We start from the raw sequence: 20,001 nt of genomic DNA, 5'->3' as shown, positions 1-20,001 counted from the left end.
CCGGGCATTGATCCCCAGGACTGGCAAGAGTTGGAGAAGGCTAGTTTCCATAAGTCTAGAATAGCGGCCACATGTTGTTAGGTGGTGGGTTTAGTTTGGGATTGGCCTGCGGTTGCCAGGGAGGAGAGTTTGGCGGCGGAGGGTGGCACACAACATTTAGCGCGACGCAAAGGTACAGAAAAGACTGCGCGAAGCGAGGCTAGCAGTCGGACCTAGTCTCCGCCCCTTCCTGCTGTGTTCACCATTCCAGCGTCCTCTGTCCCCGCGACCCGAAGCGATGGGTGGTTCCGTCAGGCGTTTCCCGCACCTCCCCGCTCCCTGCTTGCAAAGTGGTTGTGCCCCAAGGTCCGCCTCCAGGCCACGTGGGTGCTGCGGGCCACGCTTTCCGTTCCTTGGAGAGGTTTCCGCTGTAGGAGCGGAGCTTCCGGGCTGCGCTCTTCGCTGCCCAGTTCCCGCTCAGTGGTCACGTCTCCGCCCCCCACCCACCAGTCCCGCTGCATTCTCGGCCGGGCTCTAGGCGCCATGGCTCCCCGCGGGAGGAAGCGTAAGGCTGAGGCCGCGGTGGTCGCCGTAGCCGAGAAGCGAGAGAAGCTGACGAACGGCGGGGAGGGAATGGAGGAGGCGACCGTTGTTATCGAGCATTGGTGAGGGACCTGGAGAGTAACGGGGGTGAGGGAACAGTGGCGCCGCGGAGCCAGGGGCCCCGGTTTCTAACCTCTCCGTCTCTCCCTAGCACTAGCTGACGCGTCTATGGGCGCAACGCCGCGGCCCTGAGCCAGGCGCTGCGCCTGGAGGCCCCAGAGCTTCCAGTAAAGGTGAACCCGACGAAGCCCCGGAGGGGCAGCTTCGAGGTGACGCTGCTGCGCCCGGACGGCAGCAGTGAGTGGGGACCTGGGTGTGGGGAAGAGGGACGTGGGGGAAAGGGACGTGGGTTCCGAAGAGAGGAGGCGCTATTCTTAGAAACTGCGGGAGTCTCATGGCTTCAGAGACGTGCTCGTGGGTTCCGAAGTATTGTAACTTCGCTTTATTCTGTCCTTTCAGGTGCGGAGCTCTGGACTGGCATTAAAAAGGGGCCCCCACGCAAACTCAAATTCCCTGAGCCTCAAGAGGTGGTGGAAGAGTTGAAGAAGTACCTGTCGTAGGGAGATTTGGGTAGAAGTCCTCATGCTGAGGTTTGAAATGGGAAGTGGGGGGCGCGACCGCTGTTGAGGAAGAGAAGGCATTGATCTTGGTGTGGCTACAAGTACCCACCTGGCGTGGGTAGCTCACGCCTGCAATCCCAGCACTCTGGGAGGTCGAGGCAGGAGTGGATGGCCAACATAGGGAGACCCCGTCTATTTGAAAACAAAAAACAAAAAAAAGACACAATATTGTTTTCTGTCTAGTGTGCCCTAAATGCAATTTATGTCCTTTGGGACACCGTAGTTGACTGTTGCCCTGGGGGTATGGACCAGTTTTCCATTTGGAAGTTTATTTCATGTTACTTCATTTATGCTTATCCCTACACTTTTGTTTGGTTCTTGGGTGTTCTGTTACTGTTCCCTGTGTTAACACTGCACTACAATACCATCACATTTGGTTACAAGGATTTTGACCTTGTCTTTGTCCCTAGTGCTTCATACAGTGCTTTGGCATGTTGTTCTGCACTTATTATGTTGAGTGAGATTTGGAGGAAGGATGCAATCCTTGAGCTTCAGGGTTTGTGAGTTCAAGGGTTGGGGAACATGTCTTCCTCAGTCCTTATGATTGCCTGGATCCTTTCTCTAACCTTATTTCCCTTCTCATTTTTTGCAGCTTTGTGTCCCTGGTGATGTTGGAACATTAATGATGGAACATGGCCAAACTTCAGTCATGTGCCTGAAGCCATGGTTTCTTCCCCGCCAGAAATGAAGGTTCAGTTATGAGGCAACCCTCTAGTAAGGCATTGTAAAAGTTACTGGATTTGGTTTAATAAAAGTTGAAATAAAGTATTTGAGTAATAGAGTAAAACTTAATCTTAAGGGATGGACAAAGCCAGCCTTGTGGAGTTGGTAGTCCTTGTGTTTTTCATAGCCCAAGATAGCCATGTGACCTGGAACTTTTAAAGAAAAAAATTTTTTTTAAGAGCCAGAGTCTCACTTCGTCACCCACGCTGGAGTATAGCGGTGCTATCTCGGCTCACTGCAACCTTTGTCTCCCAGGTTCAAGCGATACTCCTGCCTCAGTCTCCTGAGTAGCTGGGATCACAGGTGCACACCACCACGCCTGGCTAATTTTTTTATTTTTATTTTTAGTAAAGGCGGGGTTTCACCATGTTGGCCAGGCTAGTCTCAAACTCCTGACCTCAAGTGATACGCCTGCCTTGACCTCCCATAGTGCTGGGGTTACAGGCATGATGAGCCACTGCACCTGGCCTGACCTGCAACTTTTAGGATCTCTGGTAAAACATGAGAAATACTTGTAAAAATTATGGGAGCAAAGTAAATAATTTATTTTTTAAAAAAGCAACTGTATCTTTTTCAACTTACTTTTTGGAAGTAATGATGGAAGTACATCTTCTTGGCCCCTGCAGAGGTTTTAGCTAGACTTCCTAATACTGGCAGTGAATAAGCCCCACGTTAGGTGCTGGACAGCATCCATCACTCCCACCCACTTAGTATTCCTCCCAACACTGCTTCACACCTTCCTCTGGAACATTTTCTTAAACAATACCCCACCACAGAGAAGGGTGTTCTTTCTCAGCTTTTCCTAAATTACCAGTGACTGGATGCCTTATGACCCGAGAGACCTGGCCTTGGCTGTTACCTATGACCCACCAGAATTGGGGAGCACACAGTTTGTTTCAGTTGTCGCTAACCGGAAAATAGATTACAAATAAGATGGTACAAGTTCATAATTTTCTATCTGTGGTACCCTTGGCTTCTGAGGCTTAGGGAAGGGAGGAAGGGACCTACAAAGAGCCAGGGTACACCTGCCTCTTGTGCCAAGGGCACGTGCCAGCTTCTCTGCCAGTAAGCCTTTTGCTAGCTAACACTTCTCACCCTCCCAAGGCCCCTAACCTGCCCTCCCCCCTCCACTATGTTAGTATATCTACCTCTGTTTCTGACTCTGAGGAAGGGTCAGGCCACACGGAGGGAACACTAGTGGGTACCAGCCTCCCCTCTGCTGTCCAGTCTACCACATCAATCTCTTCCTCTTCAGAGCTGGCAGGAAGTGAGCCTAGTAGTTCAGAGTGACCAGATACCTCCTTGCCTGCCTTGGGAGAAGGGTATAATAACTCATCTGTAGTCAAGGAGACTTCCAGCCCAGTCTCCACCCAGTTTGAGCAGGGAGGTGAGAGGTCCCCATAAGACCTCTGGGGAGTATTAAGGGAGCTGACATGGAGAAGTTTGTCTTCTTGACCATCCAGTGGCTGGGAGCTGGTAATTTCAAGGTCTGGTGTCCAACGGCCTCCTACTGAAAGCACTTCTCCACTCACCTCAGAGGGCATGACAAGGGGGCTAAGGAGCTCAGTTGGCTCTCTGTTCTCATCAGCAGGTTCCTTTTCCAATTCTGTGAGCTCCCTGGGCCAGAGTTCCATGTCTGGTAGACACCATTCTTCCCCTTCAATCCAGTTCTTTCCTGTTTCTGTCAGATGATAGGTAGGTGTTCTGCAGCCCTCAGCCCCTGGACTCTCCAGAGACCCTATAGGTGGTTCAATGTCTGAGCCACAGAGCATGAAGTCCAGGATCTCCTCCAGCTCACTGGTGGCAGCAGCACTTGTGATTCGGTACTCCTCAGCCTCACAGGGCTGCTCCAGCAGAGCTGTGTCAAATGCATAGGGTTCTCTGCAGTCAGTAGCCAACACAGGTTCCTTCTCTACCAGTTCTGGACCGGACTCAAACTCTGACTTCACCACTGGGTGGTCTGGGGAGTGGCTAGCAGAGACCAGAATGTCTTGTAGCCTAGTGCACACGGGGGAGTCCTGACACAGTTCTGTTCTAGTAGGTGACATTTCCTGCTCATTACCAGAGAATGGCTGAGTTCCTGAAGGCACTTGGAAGTCTCCTCCGGGATCTGGGATCTGGGGGCTATCTTGAGAGTTTTTGAGGGGAGTCTCTTGTACCACTTCCCAGCAAGTCCCATTGACAATCTTCCTAAGTTTAACTCTCCCAACCTGCCCCTCCTCTGCAGAGTCTGAGTTAGGTGCCCTGACTTCAGGGCTCCGCTTCCTGCCCCCACCTGTCTTTCCCAGACCAGATGGGCTTGGGGTGCTCTGTAGAGGACTAGCTCTGCCTGGTTTTGGCTTGTCCTCTGGTGCTTCTTTATTTACACTCCTCTGCCGCCAAAGACGCCGGCCAGGGGTTGCAGGCACTGAGCTAGATCCACTTAAAATGCTGGAAGGCTTTGATGTACAGATATCAGGAGATGGCTTTGAGCGACTGAGCCTGATCTTTCTGGGCAACAGGTGTTTGTCCACAGAGGGGTACAAGCTGGGTGGGGAGAGCACTGTAGGATCAAGGGCAGTGTCATTCTTGTTCTCTCTAGGCTCTTGACTATGGCTTGATGGTGAAGAGCTTTTTTCTTGTGGAGTTGGGCAGGCTCTGGCCTTCCTCTTGAGCAGAAGAGTGCCAGACAAATTGTCTGCATTCTGTCGGTTGTTCTCCTGGGGCCCCTCTTTCTTCCCCAAGGACTTCAATCTTATTGCCCCAAGAGGACAAGGAGTTTGAGTAGCGGGCAGTGGGGTGTGAGGGTGGTGGCTGGGTGTCACCACTCTGGCAGAGATTGGTGCAGCACTTGTTGGTTGTAAGCACTCTCGGTTCAGCCTTCGGCCCTGTGGGGCCTTCACCAACTTTCCACCCTCAAGCTGAAGGGATTCCAGCTCAGACACACGGAGCTGACGGGCAGCAGATAGCACATCCTGGGCTTCTTCTTGAGATACTTCCATTTCTGAGGTATACAAGAAGTCCACCAGCTTCCTAAGTGTGCTGATCTTCAGGCCACCCAGCTCCAGCACCACCTTCCGACCCTGAGCTGGCCTCTCCTGCTCCAGGCGCTCTGTGAAGAAGGGGCTGCAAGCTGACAGGATGCAGCAGTGAGCTGGAACTGCCTCACCTGAAGGGAAACCCAAATACTTTTGTTATCAGGTAGACTGGCAAGTTCATGGGCTAAGCATAGACATTACTACCCAAATGTACTGCCCCTTCTTTTATATTCCTTCCATGGGACTTCAAGTAAAAGAAAAAAATTATTCTTTTGCCTGCCTGGAACCTTCTGCCATTACCTTTTGCCTAGCTTTTTTTTTTTTTTTTTTGAGACAGTCTCGCTCGGTTGCCCAGACTGGAGTTCAGTGGTGCAATCTCAGCTCACTGCAACCTCTGCCTCCCGGGTTCAAGCAGTTCTCCTGTCTTAGCCTCCCGAGTAGCTGGGATTACAGGCGCACACCACCACGCCCGGCTAATTTTTGTATTTTTAGTAGAGACGGGGTTTCACCTTGTTGGTCAGGCCGGTCTCCTGATCTCAGGTGATCCACCTGCCTCGGCCTCCCAGAGTGCTGAGATTACAGGCGTGAGCCACCGTGTCCAGCCCGTTAACTTGTTTCTTTATTCTCAAAATCTACCTTTGTCATCACTTCCTTCAGAAAGCCTCCTGGGGCTGAGTGCAGTGCCACATGCTTGAAATCCCAACTGCTAGGTAGGCTGAGGCAGGAGGATTGCTTGAGTCCAGGACTTTGAGACTAGCCTGAGCAACACAGTTATACCTTGTCTCCAAAAAAAAAAAAAAAAAAAAAAGCCTTCCTCCACCCCACCACAAGTCTGAGTTAGGTGTTCCTGGGCAGAGGTACTCTGTAGCTATCATGGCACTTAGCTATCTGTATTGTAATTATCCATCTCCTTCACTAGGCTGTAACTCTGTGAGGACACGGACCACATCTGTCTTTCTCACTGAGATATATTCAGTGCCTGACACAAAATAGAGGATCATCATTCTTGCTGAATTTAATTTTATTGACTCAAACAAGAGTTCAAAAACTTTTATAGAAGCAAATTGTGGTCTAACAGAAAGAGCTATGGAGGTGGACGATCTGCTGTGCTGTAGCCACTGCCTACTAGGCAGTGGTCTGTTCTGAGCCACCTCATTTAATGGGTACTTCCCAGGCAATCTCACTTCGTTTCTTCCATGGCTTTAATTACAAAAGGCTTGCTGATGATTCCCAGATCCATACCTCTGCCTAGATCTCTTTCCTGAGGGAGTAAACATACCACAGCTGGCATGTCTACATATATGCCTCACAAGCACCTTCAATGCAACTTTTCCAGAAAATGAACTTATTCCCCACCCCAAAAAACCTCTCTGATTTTCTACTTCAAAGTAAGGCATCATATTCACCCAGTTGCCTGAGCTTGAAAACCAGAAGTCATTTTTAATTTTCCCTCCTTTACCCATCACATCTAATTAAGTATCAGGGTTTTTTGTTTTTGTTTTTGTTTTTTTTTGAGGCAGAGTCTCACTCTTTGGCCCAGGCTGGAGTGCAATGGTGCGATCTCGGCTTACTGCAACATCCGCCTCCTGGGTTCATGCGATTCTCCTGCCTCAGCCTCCCAGGCGCCTGCCACCGTGCCTGGCTAATTTTTGTATTTTTAGTAGAGACAGGGTTTCACCATGTTGGCCAGACTGATCTTGAACTCCTGACCTCAGGTGATCCACCCGCCTCGGCCTCCAAAAGTGCTGGGATTACAGGCGTGAGCCACCACACCAGCCAGGGTTGTTTTGTTTTTTGAGACAGGGTCTTGCTCTGCCAACCAGGCTGGAGCACAGTGACACAATCATAGCTCACTGCAACCTCAACCTCCCAGGCTCTGGTGATTATCTTACCTCAGCCTCTTGAGTAGCTGGGACTACAGGCATATACCACCTTAGCCAGCTAATTGTTTGTATTTTTTAATAGAAACAGGGTTTTACCATATTGCCTAGGCTGGTCTCAAACTCCTGGGCTAAAGCAATCTGTCTGCCTTGGCCTCCCAAAGTGCTGGGATTGCAACTGCAGCTGGCTATTTTTATTTTTTAGAGACAAGGTCTCAGTACATTGCCTAGGCTGGTCTTGAACTCCTTGCCTCAAGTGATCCTCCTTCCTTGGCTTCCCAAAGTGCTGAGATTATAGGCATGAGCAACTGTGCCCAGCCTCTAATTAAATATCAGGTTTTTTTAAAGCTAATATTTGTTGAGTCATTATGTGCCATCAGGCATTGTTCTAAGTGTTTTACCAATATTAATTTATTTAATCTTCACTGTAACTCTAAAGTAGCTACTGTTATTATAAATGAGTAAACTGAGGCATAGTTAAGTAACATTCTTACAACTGCAAAGTAGCAGGGACAAGATTTGAATTCAAGGCCGGGCACAGTGGCTCACACCTGTAATCCTAGCACTTCAGGAGACTGAGGCGGGAGGATCACTTGAGTACAAGAGTTTGAGACTAACCTGGGCAAAACAGTGAGACCTTGTCTCTAAAAAGAAAAAAAAAAGAATTTGAGCCAGAAAGTCTGGCTACAGAGTCTATGCCCTTAACCACTTCAGCAACTTTTGTAAACTCTCTTTAATAGCTCACATTTTTATCTTCTCAATGCCTTAATTCAGGCCATCATCCCCTCTCTCCTGGATTATGAAACAGCTGCCTATCTAGGCTCAGTAACCAATAATGACTGAATGTTGTTTCTAAACAACAAGCTGAATGTTGTTTCTAAAGCAGGTATCAGATTATAACCTCCTGCATAAAACTGTTCAGTATGTTTCCCAGTGTCCTGAAATACCTACTTCCTTTGCATGACACTTCAGAACTCACATGTTTACTAATTTCTCTTTTCCTCTCCGGTCAATACACGTTTTATAGTCTGCTCTAATAATAACGAACAAATCCGTGGTCACATCTCTGAACCTGTATACATGCTGCTGTCTGCCAGGAAAAATCTTTCCCTGCTTCCTCCCACTTGTCTTTCAGATCTCACCTAAGGGGTTATTCCAAGAAAAGTTCCCTAACCCTTGTCTCCCAGTCTCCTCAAGTCTGTGAAGGATGTTCCTTTTTTATCCTCCTAAGTCTGCCTATACTTACTCAATTATATTTTTAATATATTGCACAGTTACTTGAATGCATTGGATTTTTGAATGTCTTCTTCCCCTTATAAGATTTCCTTAAGAAGAGGAACTTTTGTATGACCACGGTAGCAGTGTTTAGCATACAACAGGCAACTGATACTTTTTTTCTTTATTTGGAATTAAATAGTCAATCTCAACTCTGCACTTACTAAGAGAAGCAGCAGGCAAATCACTTAACTGTAGTCCTCAACTCATTCATATGTAGAATTGGAACCATATAGCTAAGGCTTCTCTTACAAGACTGTTAGAATCAGATGAGACATGGCTGGGTGCTGTGGCTCACACCTGTAATCCCAGCATTTTGAGAGGCCGAGGCAGGTGGATCATTTGAGGTCAGGAGTTCAAGACCAGCCTGGCCAACATGGTGAAACCCGGTCTCTACTAAAAAATACAAAAATTAGCCGGGTGTGGTGGCATATCCCTGTAATCCCAGCTACTCAGGAGACTGAGGGAGGAGAATCGCTTGAACCCAGAAGAAGGCGGAGACAGCAGTGAGCTGAGACCGCGCAATTGCACTCCAGCCTGGGCAACAGTGCAAGAGTCTCAAAAAAAAAAAAAAAAAAAAAAAATCAAAAGAGACACTATACTGTATGTACTCCACAAACAAACTGTAGAGTGGTATACAATATTGGTTATCATAATTCTTCTTTATAAATGAAGAAATTGAGCCCCAGAGAGATGAAGTTACCTGCCCATTTCTTGGGCCTTTATATATCAGGATCTACTTAGTAACTCTGACTCCTAATCTTGGGCCTTGTACATTATATATCAGGGTCTACTTTATGCTGAATTAACATTTCCAGTGTGAAGTGAAGGGGTGGAAATAACCTATACATTTTTAGTTCTAGCAACAAACAACAAGTCATCAATTTGAAGATTAAAGAAATTAAGCAGGCTGGGCGATGTGGCTCACGCCTGTAATCCCAGCACTTTGGGAGGCTGAGACAGGCGAATCATGAGGTCAGGAGTTCGAGACCAGCCTGGCCAACATAGTGAAACCCCATCTCTACTAAAAATACAAAAAATTTGCCGGGTGTGATGGCACGCACCTGTAGTCCCAGCTACTCGGGAGGCGGAGGCGGCAGAATCGCTTGAACGCAGGAGGTGGAGGTTGCAGTGAGCCGAGACCCTGCCATTGCACTCCAGCCTGGATGACAGAGTGAGACTCTGTCTCAAAAACAAAACAACAACAACAACAAAAAAGAAAATGGGAAAAAGGTCGGACGTGGTGGCTCACGCCTATAATCCCAGCACTTTGGCAAGCCGAGGCGGGTGGATCACTTGAGGCCAGGAGTTTGAGACCAGCCTGGCCATCGTGGCAAAACCTCATCTCTACTAAAAATACAAAAATTAGCTGGGCGTAGTGGCGCATGCCTGTAATCTCAGCTACTTGAGAAGGCTAAGGCATGAGAATCACTTGAACCCAGGAGGCGGAGGTTGCAGGGAGCTGTGATTGTGCCACCACACTCCTGCCTGGGCAAGAGAGTGAGACTCTCAAAAAAAGGAAAACATAATAGTATCATCTAACACATATTGTGGTTAGTATATTAAAAGCACTATTCTAAGTGCTTACCCACATTAACTCTTAATCTTCACAACCATCCCATTGGAATATTATCCATGTTATATAGAATGTATCTGCTTATAAAACTTTACAATTAGATTTATTATTTAAGAGAAAGAAGCAAAGTCACAATTTCACTCTTGAAAACAGTAGTAATTGTCCTAGAAACAAAGAGCCCTTTACCAAATAGTTTGGTCATAGGCAGTAACATTTTGCTGATTTTATCCTTTACCCTCTGGCCCTGAACTCATCTTATTCTATGGTGAGTTTTCAGTTGAATTCCCACCACTCTCTTACCTTCTGCCTGCAGAAGGACATCACAGAACACATCACTCTGCTGCTGGTGATGAAGCTGCAGAAAAGCTAACCTGAGGAACCGGGGGTTCCTGTATAGGATTTTGGGACTGGCAGGAGAGCACATGTTGGCAAGAGTCTTAACAAACCTAGGTTTTCACAGATCAGACTCCTGTAGGTGAGATAATACATTTCAGAGGCATGGTTATATCTAATTTGTTTTTTGTCTTGAAATGGCAGGGGAATTTTGAAAGTGAGAGATAATAGTATGAGTTGAGGAAACATCAGCCCAGAAATTGTGCCAAGGATATCTCAAGAAAGAAAATTATCATAGTGGTTACATGTGGGAGCTCAGAGATAAGCCTAGGTTTGGGTCTTGGCTCTATTTATTAGCCTGGCTGTATAATCTCACACAGGTGACCTAACTTCTCTGAGTCTCACTTTCCTATCCATGAAATGGAATAATAGTACTTACCTTGTAGGGTTGTTTTAAAGATTAAATGAGTCAGTGAAGGTAAAGTTGCTTAGCACAGTGAGTGCCTGGCACAAAATAACTACCATGCCCCAAATGTTAACTATTATTATCCTTCAACCTTCCCCATTTCCATTACCACTGAGACTCAACTGCTACAATGCTGACTACTTATATTCTTCCTGAACACCACATCCCAGCTCCATAGGTATAATCTTAAATTTAACACTTTTAAGGAAACATTACTGGGTATAAAATTATCTCTAGTAAGTCGTATGCGCCTTCTTTTCTCTGAGTTCACTGTATCACACTAACCAGCAGAGGGTGCACAATAAAGAAGAGAAGCCTCTGACTGTGGGAAGGTCTCTCACAGAACCAAGGACATTGCCACCCTTTGCTGGTGTACTTGACCAAAGCGAGCCTGACTGACCCTGGCAGTAAGGAAATAATTTGGCCTTTACGTTTGTATAGTTAATTACCAGGCTAACAATGCAGCAAGGATAGTTAAGCATTTTACCCCTCCCAAAACAAATTGAGTATTCTGACTTCAGGCTTATGTCCAGCTTTTTAGCTCCGAAACCCCCCCACTCACTGCACAGCTGTGTTCCTTTCCTGGAATGCAGTTTTCTATCAGCACTGAGGGTCCGAACAGTTCACGTCAAAACTATCAGGAAAGAAGAGTGAAAAGGTAAATTAAGAGAAGGCAGGCTTGGCCGGGTGGGGTGGCTCACGCCTGTAATCTCAGCACTTTGGGAGGCCGAGGGGGGTGGATCACCTGAGGTTAGGAGTTTGAGACCAGCCTGGCCAACATGGTGACTCCCCGTCTCTACAAAAATACGAAAATTAGCCGGGCGTGGTGGCAGGCGCCAGTAATCCCAGCTTCTCGGGAGGCTGAGGTGGGAGAATCGCTTGAACCTGGGAGGCAGAGGTTGCAGATAGAGCCACTGCACTCCAGCCTGGGCGACAGAGCGAGACTCCGTCTCAAAAAAAAAAAAAAAAAAAATTCCCATCCCAGTAAGAGAGATGTGGATGGAGGATGGCAGCTGTTGCAAGGGCCCTGGGGAAGCTTCTCAATCCACGAGCGCCTTGTCTTGCCCCCAGACCCAACCTGAAATAGCTTTTTGGTAGACTTTGCTCCTGTTGCTTTCTCTGTGCTTGTCCTCTGTCCAGCCTGCCTTGCTTCCTCTCAATGTCCAGCGTTGAGTCGGGAGGCTGAGCAAAGAAGCGCAGGTGGGCCAACGGCTGAGTGCTTCACCTCCCCGTCCAGAAGCCAGGGAATCGGTGTTGGCGGAGAAAGCAGGGCGTCAGGGAGAGCCCTGCAAAGCGGGGTGCCCCGCACGCTTGGGCGCCCTGGCCCAACTCCTTTGAAGAAAGACTTCTAGGCGCGAGGGTTTCTGGGAATGGAGCGTGGGGATCCGGGAGGCCCAAAGTCAGGACTTCCCGTCACGACCACCTCCGCCAGCATAGACTTTGCAGACAGCCCCTGGCGCCCTTGTATCCCTGCGGGCCTCAGCACCCACATGCACTGGGTGGTAGTGATAGCGAGGGTTGTAAGGCTAGGCGGCCAGCGCCACACTCCTCGTGCCACCGTCCTAGCTCGCTGCGCGTCGCAGAGCCCTACGCCCCTCCTCCTCCCGAGTCCTCGGGCCTCCGTCGTCCGGCATACGTCATCCCCATTGGCCGAAGGCTCCTGGGAGAACCAATCAGAGCACGAGGAGCCCTTTGGGCGGGAAGCCCTCGACTGGCTAAGTCTCGAGGGACTTGAGGGCTGAGGGAAGATGGCTGGGCTGCAAGAGGCAAGGGGATGGGCCCGTCGGGGAGGAATTCTTGTGAAAGCCGTCGTCTCCCTCAGCACTCGATGAAAACACAGCGAAAAAGAGGGTAGGGATGCTGTAGTAGAGCAGGTGCCAAGGCGGTTAAGGGTCATGTCCGTCTTCCCCTTGAAGAGGCAGTAGATGCCCTTGGCTCTGCCTGGAGCGCTCCAGGCTTCGTGGAGGAAGTCCCTGGATGGCTCTGGTAACACCAGGTCCCCCATATGGCTAATTTAGAAATCTCCTAAGACCGGAGATGTTATGGAATAAGGTCCTTGGGCAGTTTCTGAATTCAGTTTCTTCACTGATTCCACTCCAACCCCAAATCTTGGAGAACTAATGACCCAGGGGTTTTGCAGAAATTCCCTCCCTCCCACCCCCGCGAACTGTCTCCATTATCGTTACAGAGATGATTTTAAAAAAATGTTAATTAGGCCTGGCGCGGTGGTTCACGCCTGTAATCCCAGGACTTTGGGAGGCTGAGGGGGACGGATCACGAGGTCAGGAGTTAGAGACCAGCCTGGCCAACATGGTGAAACCCCGTCTCTACAAAAATACAAAAAATTAGCCGGGCCTGGTGGCGCGTGCTGTAATCCCAGCAACTCGGGAGGCTGAGGCAGGAGAATCGTTTGAACTCGGGAGGCAGAGGTTGCAGTGAGCCAAGATGACGCCACTGCACTCCAGCCTGGGTGACAGAGCAAGACTCAGTCTCAGAAAAAAAAAAAAAAAAAGGTAATTAATGTTGCCCAGGATGTGACGCTATCCCGGCTCACTGCAGCCTCGACCTCTGGAGCTCCAGCAATCCTTCCACCTCAGCCTCCCAAGTAGCTGGGGCTATAGGCGAGTGCCACCATGCCCGGCTGATTTAATTGTTTTTCTTTTCTTTCTTTTTGGAAACAGAGTTCTGCTCTTCTTGTCCAGGCTGGAGTGCAAGGCATGATCTTGGTTCAATGCAACCTCCACCTCCGGGTTCAAGCAATTCTCCTGCCTCAGCCTCCTGAGTAGCTGGGATTACAGGCATGTGCCACCATGCCCAGCTAAGTTTTGTATTTTTAGTAGAGACAGGGTTACCCCATGTTGGCCAGGCTGGTCTCGAACTCCTGACCTCAGGTGATCCACCCACTTCGGCTTCCCAAAGTGCTGGGATTACAGGCGTCAGCTACCGCACTTGGACTGATTTTCTTTTTCTTCTTCTCTTTCTTTTTCCCCTTCCCTCCCTCCCTCCCTTGTTTCCTTCCTCCTGTCTTTCTCTTGTTCTCTTCTCTTTCTTTTCTTTTCCCTTCCCTCCTTCCCTCCCTCCCTCTCTTCCTTCTTTCTGTCTTTCTCTTGTTTGCTTTCTTTTCTTTTCCCTCCCTCCCTTCCCCTCCCCTCTCCCTCCCTCCCTCCCTTCCTTCCTTCTTTCTCTTGTTCGCTTTCTTTCCTTTTTTTCTTTTCCCTCCCTCCCTTCCCCTCCCCTCCCCCTCCCTCCCTTCCTTCCTTTCTGTCTTTCTCTTGTTCACTTTCTTTCCTTTCTTCTTTTCCCTCCCTCCCCTCCCTTCCTCTGCCCCCTCCCTCTCTCCCTTCCTTCCTTCTTTTTTTTTCTTTTTTCTTCTGTGTGTTCTTTCTTTCATTCATTCTTTCTTTCATTCTTTCGCTGTTTTTGTTCTTTTTTTTCTTTTTTAAAAGAGAGACAGGGTCAGCCGGGCGTGGTGGCTCACGCCTGTAATCCCAGCACTTTGGGAGGCTGAGGCAGGTGGATCACGAGGTCAGGGGTTTGAGACCAGCCTGGCCAACATGATGAAACCCTGTCTCTACTAAAAATAAAAAAATTAGCTGGGCATGGTGGCACACATTGGGGTGGCTACTGGGGCGGCTGAGCCAGGAGAATGGCTTGAACCCAGGAGGCAGAGGTTGGAATGAGCTGAGATCATGCCACTGCACTCCAGCCTGGGTGACAGAGCAAGACTCTGTCTCAAAAAAGAAAAAAAATAGAGACAGGGTCTCTCTACGTTGCCCGGGCTGGTCTCAAACTCCTGGGCTCACTCGATCCTCCCACCTTGGCCTCCCAAAGTGCTGGCATTACAGGCGTGAGCCACCGAGCCCAGACCAGAGACAATTTATTTAGCCCAGTTCCTGACTGGAATCAGCTGTTTTCAGGGATGATACTAAAAATTAAATTATCTCAAGATTTTTTTTTTTTTTTTTTTTTTTGAGACAGAGTCTCCCTCTGTTGGAGTGCAGTGGCACCATCTTGGCTTACTGCAACTTCCGCCTCCTGGGTTCAAGCGATTCTCCAGCCTCAGCCTCCCAAGTAGCTGGGATTACAGGCACTCACCACCATGCCCAGCTAATTTTTGTATTTTTAGTAGAGATAGGGTTTCACCATGTTGGCCAGGCTGGTCTCAAACTCCTGACATCAGGTGATCCGTCCGCCTCAGCTTCCCAAAGTGCCGGGATTACAGGCGTGAGCTACTGTGCCTGGCCTAATTATCTCAAGATTAAATATTTACAGAGAATGCCAACCCATGGTATAATTCTGGACAGCAGTTCTTTCCCCTGTGTATGTTAGGACCTGGGCCGTGGCTTCAGTTATTGCCCCTCAGTAGTTGCTCTGTGATGTCCAGCTCTGGGTGAGAATGGCTGAATCCAAAGCCGCTGGTGACACAGTGGGGTGAATTGAAATGAACCAGCTCCCACTGAGGCCAACTGGAGGTAGAAAGGAAGAAAAATGCCTAAGACAAGGGGAACATGCAAAGGGACAAAACATAGAGGGGTGAGGGTACAGTGTGCCCAAATGTCTTTATTGATATCTAACACCTTTTCAAAAAGGATTTGAGGTTGTTGGTTGAAATGGTGGTGTGGGGAGTGCATTTCCAAGTCAGGTACTATTTCCCCTAGGCTGAGGCCTCTGATGTTGAGATGGAGAAAGAAACAAAGAACAGAAAACATTTTTGGTTGCTGTTGTCTTACTTTGAAGAAGAAGCAATTAGTGAAAGACGTAAAACTTAGCAGGAGGACAGATTTTAGATGTTGTCAGTAGCAGCAACAACAGCACCACACACACACACACACACACACACACACACACACACACGCACACACGTAAATAAGCAAGGAAAACAGAAGGCAGAACAACCCTTGTTTATGGCATCTGTTACTATAGAATCAGGACTTGATTGGGCAGGTAGAGTACCACTATAGATGATTCTGTGGAGGTGTAAGGAAATTATAAATGTATGTCTTCTCATTAATATATTGCCATGATGATTAATTTTCAAGAAGTGGAGAGGACTTCTTATTTTTTTAATCTAACATCATTTTAGTTAAATCTTGTGTTGGTAGAATTTCTTAAGGCGGTTAAGGTGGCTCAGGCTGGTAATCCCAGCACTTTGGGAGGCTGAGGCAGGCAGATCACTTGAGGTCAGGAGTTTGAGACCAGCCTGGCCAACATGGCGAAACCCTGTCTCTACTAAAAATACAAAAATTAGCCAGACATGGTGGTGGGCACCTATAATCCCAGCTACTCGGGAGGCTGAGGCAGGAGAATTGGCATGAGCCCAGTAGGCGGAGGTTGCAGTGAGCTGACATCACACCACTGCACTCCAGCCTAGGCAACAGAGCAAAAAAAAAAAAAAAAAAAAAAAAAAGAAAGATGAAAAGAACTTCTAAAGGGATTGATAAATGGCCATCCTATCCAGGGCTTCAAAAATGACAAACTTTGATTGTAATGTGTAACCACCAGAGGGTAGAAAGGAGTAAAAATATTTTGTTTTTCTTTGTATGCATAACCAGTGGGGTTTTTGGAGTTGAATTTTTAAAATTTCTTCTTGGCATTTATAGTTTTAGCCTATTTTATTTTATTATTTATTATTTTATTTATTTTTGAGACAGAGCCTCACTCTGTCGCCCAGGCTGGAGTGCAGGCGCAATCTTGGCTCACTGCAACCTCCACCTCCTGGGTTCAAGCAATTCTGCTGTCTCAGCCTCTCGAGTAGCTGAGACTACAGGTGCATGACACCACACCTGGCTAATTTTTGTTTTTTTAGTAGAGATGAGGTTTCAGCATATTGGTCAGGCTGGTCGGGAACTCCTGACCTCTGGTGATCCACCTGCCTTGACCTTCCAAAGTGCTGGATTAGAGATGTGAGCTACTGCACCCAGCCTTATTTTATTTTTGAGACAGGGTCTCACTTTGTCACCTAGGCTGGAGTGCAGTGGCACAAACACAGCTCACTGCAGCCTTGAACTCCTGGGCTTAAGCAATCCTCCTACCTCAGCCTCCCAAATTAGCTGGGACCACAGGTATGCACCACCATGCCCCGCTAATTGTTTTTTTTTAAAGTTTTTTTTGTAGAGGTAAGGGTCTTGCAGTGTTTCCTAGGCTGGTCTTGAACTCCTGGGCTTAAACAGTCCTCCTGCCTTGGCCTCCAAAATGCAGGGATTACAGGCATTAGCCACTGTACCTGGCTGTTTTAGTCTATTTTAGAACTAGAATCATCACAGCACAACACTCTGCCCTATATAATAATTTTAATATTTCTTTTTTAAACACACTTTTTTTTTCCTCTGTTGGCTTTTTCCTAATCTTTCACCATTTTATGGTATCTTGTTTTTCTGGTTTTGTTTGTGGTAATGATTGTAGATGGGGACATTAAACTTTGAGGTTGTAAAACTGAGCACGGAGTGTAATATTCCATGCATCAAAACAAAAGAAAAAAAGAAAGAAAAAAAAATAAAACAATCCTATATGTCTAAAACGTATCTTATGTCTATTTCTCTCCATTTTTACTGCTGCCCTAATCCAAGTCCCTATCACTGCAGCTTGACCAGTACAATGGCCTTTAAACTCCTCTTGGGCCAGGCGTAGTAGCTCACATCTGTAATTATGGCACTTTGGGAGGCCAAGGCAAGCAGATCACTTGAGGTCAGGAGTTTGAGAGTAGCCTGGCCAACATGGCAAAACCCAGTCACTACTAAAAATACAGAAATTAGCTGGGTGTGGTGGTTCATGCCTGTAATCCCAGCTACTGAGGAGGCTGAGGCAGAAGAATCGCTTGCACCCAGGAAGTGGAGGTTATAGTCAGCTGAGATGGCACTACTGCACTCTAGCCTGGGCAACAGAGTGAGACTGTCTCAAAAAAATTAAAAATAAATAAATAAATAAATAAATTAACTTGTCTTGCTTTCACTCTTATCCCTCCTTAATCTATTTTTGCATAAATCTATCAGACCATTTCTTTCTTTTTTTTTTTTTTTTTTTTTGAGACGGAGTCTCGCTGTGTTACCCAGGCTGGAGTGCAGTGGTGTGATCTCGGCTCACTGCAACCTCCACTTCCCAGGTTCAAACAATTCTCTGCCTCAGCCTCTTGAGTAGCTGGGATTACAGGTTCCTGCCACCACGCCCAGGTAACTTTTTTGTATTTTTAATAGAGACGAGGTTTCGCCATCTTGGCCAGGCTGGTCTTGAACTCCTGATCTCGTGATTCACTTGCCTCAGCCTCCCAAAGTGCTGCGATTACAGGCGTGAGCCATGGTGCCTGGCCGCTCAATTCTTTCTTTTTTTATTTTGGAGATAGGGTTGCGCTCTGTCACCCAGGCTGGAGTGCAGTGGCCTGATCACAGCTCATTACAGTCTGGAACTCCTGGATTCAAGTGATCCTCCCGCCTCAGCCTTCCGAGGACCTGGATCCACAGGCTCATGCCGCCACACCTGGCTAATTATTTTTATTTTTATTTTATTTTATAGAGATGAGGTCTTGCTATGTTGCCCAGGCTGTCTTGAACTCCTGAACTCCCGCCTCAGCCTCTTAAAGTGCTTGGATTACTGGCATGAGCTATTGCACCCACCCAGATCTTTTAAAAATGTGATCATGTCACTCTGTTTAAAACCCCCTGGCCGGGCACGGTGGCTCATGCCTATAATCCCAGCACTTTGGGAAGCCAAGGCAGGTGGATCACAAGGTCAGGAGTTCAAGACCAGCCTGGCCAAGATGGTGAAACCCCGTCTCTACTAAAAATACAAAAATTAGCTGGGCGTGGTGGCAGGCGCCTGTAATCCCAGCTACTCGGGAAGCTGAGGCAGGAGAATTGCTTGAACCCGGGAGGCGGAGGTTGCAGTGAGCTGAGATCATGCCACTGCACTCCAGCCTGGGCGACAGATGGAGACTCCGTCTCAAAAACAACAACAACAGCAAAAAACAAAAAAAAACCAAAATTCCCATAGGTTTTCCTCTACTTAAGAATAAAAATACAAACTTTATTCTCTGAGCTATAGAAACCTTCACAGTCTGATTCTCATCTGTTCCTCCATCCTCCTCATTTCCAGTGCTCTCTGCTGGGTCCAGTATGTTTCAGCTCCATACCTCAGGGCTTATATCTTCTTACTTACTTGGCTGCTCCTTATTTAGATTTCAACATTTTCTTTTCTTTTCTTTTTTTTTTTTTTTGAGATGGAGTTTCGCTCTTGTTACCCAGGCTGGAGTGCAATAGCACGGTCTCTGCTCACTGCAACTTCTGCCTCCCTGGTTCGAGCGATTCTCGCGCCTCAGCCTCCCAAGTAGCTGGGAATACAGGCATGCACCACAATGCCCAGCTAATTTTGTATTTGTAGTAGAGACGGGGTTTCTCCATGTTGGTCAGGCTGGTCTCGAACTCCTGATTTCATGTGATCTGCTCACCTTGGCCTTCCACAGTGCTGTGATTACAGGCATGAGCCACCGTGCCTGGCAAATTTCAACATTTTCTTTCTTTTTTTTTTTTTTTTTCTGGAAACAAGGTCTCCCCTGTTGCCCAGGCTGGAGTGCAGTGGTGCAGTCATGGCTCACTGCAGCCTTAACTTCTCAGGGTCAAGTGATCCTCCCACTTCAGCCTCCTGAGTAGCTGGGACTACAGGCACATGCCACCACATGTGGCTAAAGATGTCAATTTAAATGTCACCTCTTCAGAGAGTTTGCACCTGACATCCAGTCTGGGGCAAGCCACAAGTCATTCCCATCAATCTGTTTCAAATCTACATAGTGGTCCATCTGACTTTTATTAATCCTCTCATTCTTTCCTAGAGAAAGAATTCTTTCGTATTCTCTATGAGAACAGGAAACCTGTCTAATCTTGTTATCTTTGACTTCTGGTGGAGTACCTGGCTCACAGTAGGTGCTCAAAATTACCCAAGTGGAACTAGTCTTTTTATTTTCTATTAATTGAGTGTGAACAGTTTTTCCCTCAGTCAGTGTGTATTAATGCTTATTATACTTTATTTTGAGATAGCCATTTTGGATTATTTATTGATTTATTGAGGGAGACAGGGTCTTGCTCTGTCATCCAGGCTGGAATGCAATGGCGTGATCACAGCTCACCATAGCCTCAACCTCCCAGGCTCAAGTGATCCTCCCACTTCAGCCTCCCAAGTAGCTGGAACCACAGGCTTGCGCCACCACACCTGGCTAATTTTTAATTTTTTGTAGAGACAGTTTTCCTGTTTCAGATAAATTTAAATTTTAACATCTTTTTCACCACTGTTATCTTTTTTGATTTGTATATAATTCTATTTTATTTTATTATTTATTTTTTGAGATGGAGTCTCTGTCACCCAGGCTGGAGTGCAGTGGTGCAATCTTGGCCCACTGCAACCTCTACCTCCTGGATTCAAGAGATTCTCCTGCCTCAGCCTCCCAAGTAGATGGGATTACAGGCGCGTGCCACCACACTCAGCTAATTTTTGTATTTTTAGTAGAGAAGGGGTTTCACCATGTTGGCCATGTTGGTCTCGAACT

At 47.4% G+C, this 20,001-nt stretch overlaps 2 protein-coding genes across 2 annotated transcripts; one reads left to right on the top strand and one right to left on the bottom strand.

Moving 5' to 3' along the window:
- The first annotated feature begins 178 nt into the window (after positions 1 to 178).
- On the top strand, positions 179 to 2,344 carry SELENOH (selenoprotein H). Its single transcript, NM_001199985.2, is given in 4 exon segments — positions 179 to 644; positions 734 to 879; positions 1,042 to 1,172; positions 1,795 to 2,344. Coding segments are annotated over 3 exon segments (369 nt in total). The 5' UTR covers positions 179 to 522; the 3' UTR covers positions 1,143 to 1,172; positions 1,795 to 2,344.
- A 102-nt stretch (positions 2,345 to 2,446) lies between these two features.
- Positions 2,447 to 10,097, bottom strand: BTBD18 (BTB domain containing 18). The gene is made up of 2 exons (XM_002821775.3): positions 9,974 to 10,097; positions 2,447 to 5,073 (listed from the first exon to the last, which is right to left on the bottom strand). Exons 1-2 carry the CDS (start codon positions 10,095 to 10,097, stop codon positions 3,056 to 3,058), a joined length of 2,142 nt encoding a protein of 713 aa, XP_002821821.2. The 3' UTR covers positions 2,447 to 3,055.
- Between the last annotated feature and the right edge of the window lie 9,904 nt (positions 10,098 to 20,001).

This window comes from Pongo abelii, chromosome 9 (assembly GCF_028885655.2).
Source record: "Pongo abelii isolate AG06213 chromosome 9, NHGRI_mPonAbe1-v2.0_pri, whole genome shotgun sequence".
Taxonomy (NCBI): domain Eukaryota; kingdom Metazoa; phylum Chordata; class Mammalia; order Primates; family Hominidae; genus Pongo; species Pongo abelii.
This window is presented reverse-complemented; position numbering and strand designations above follow the sequence as displayed.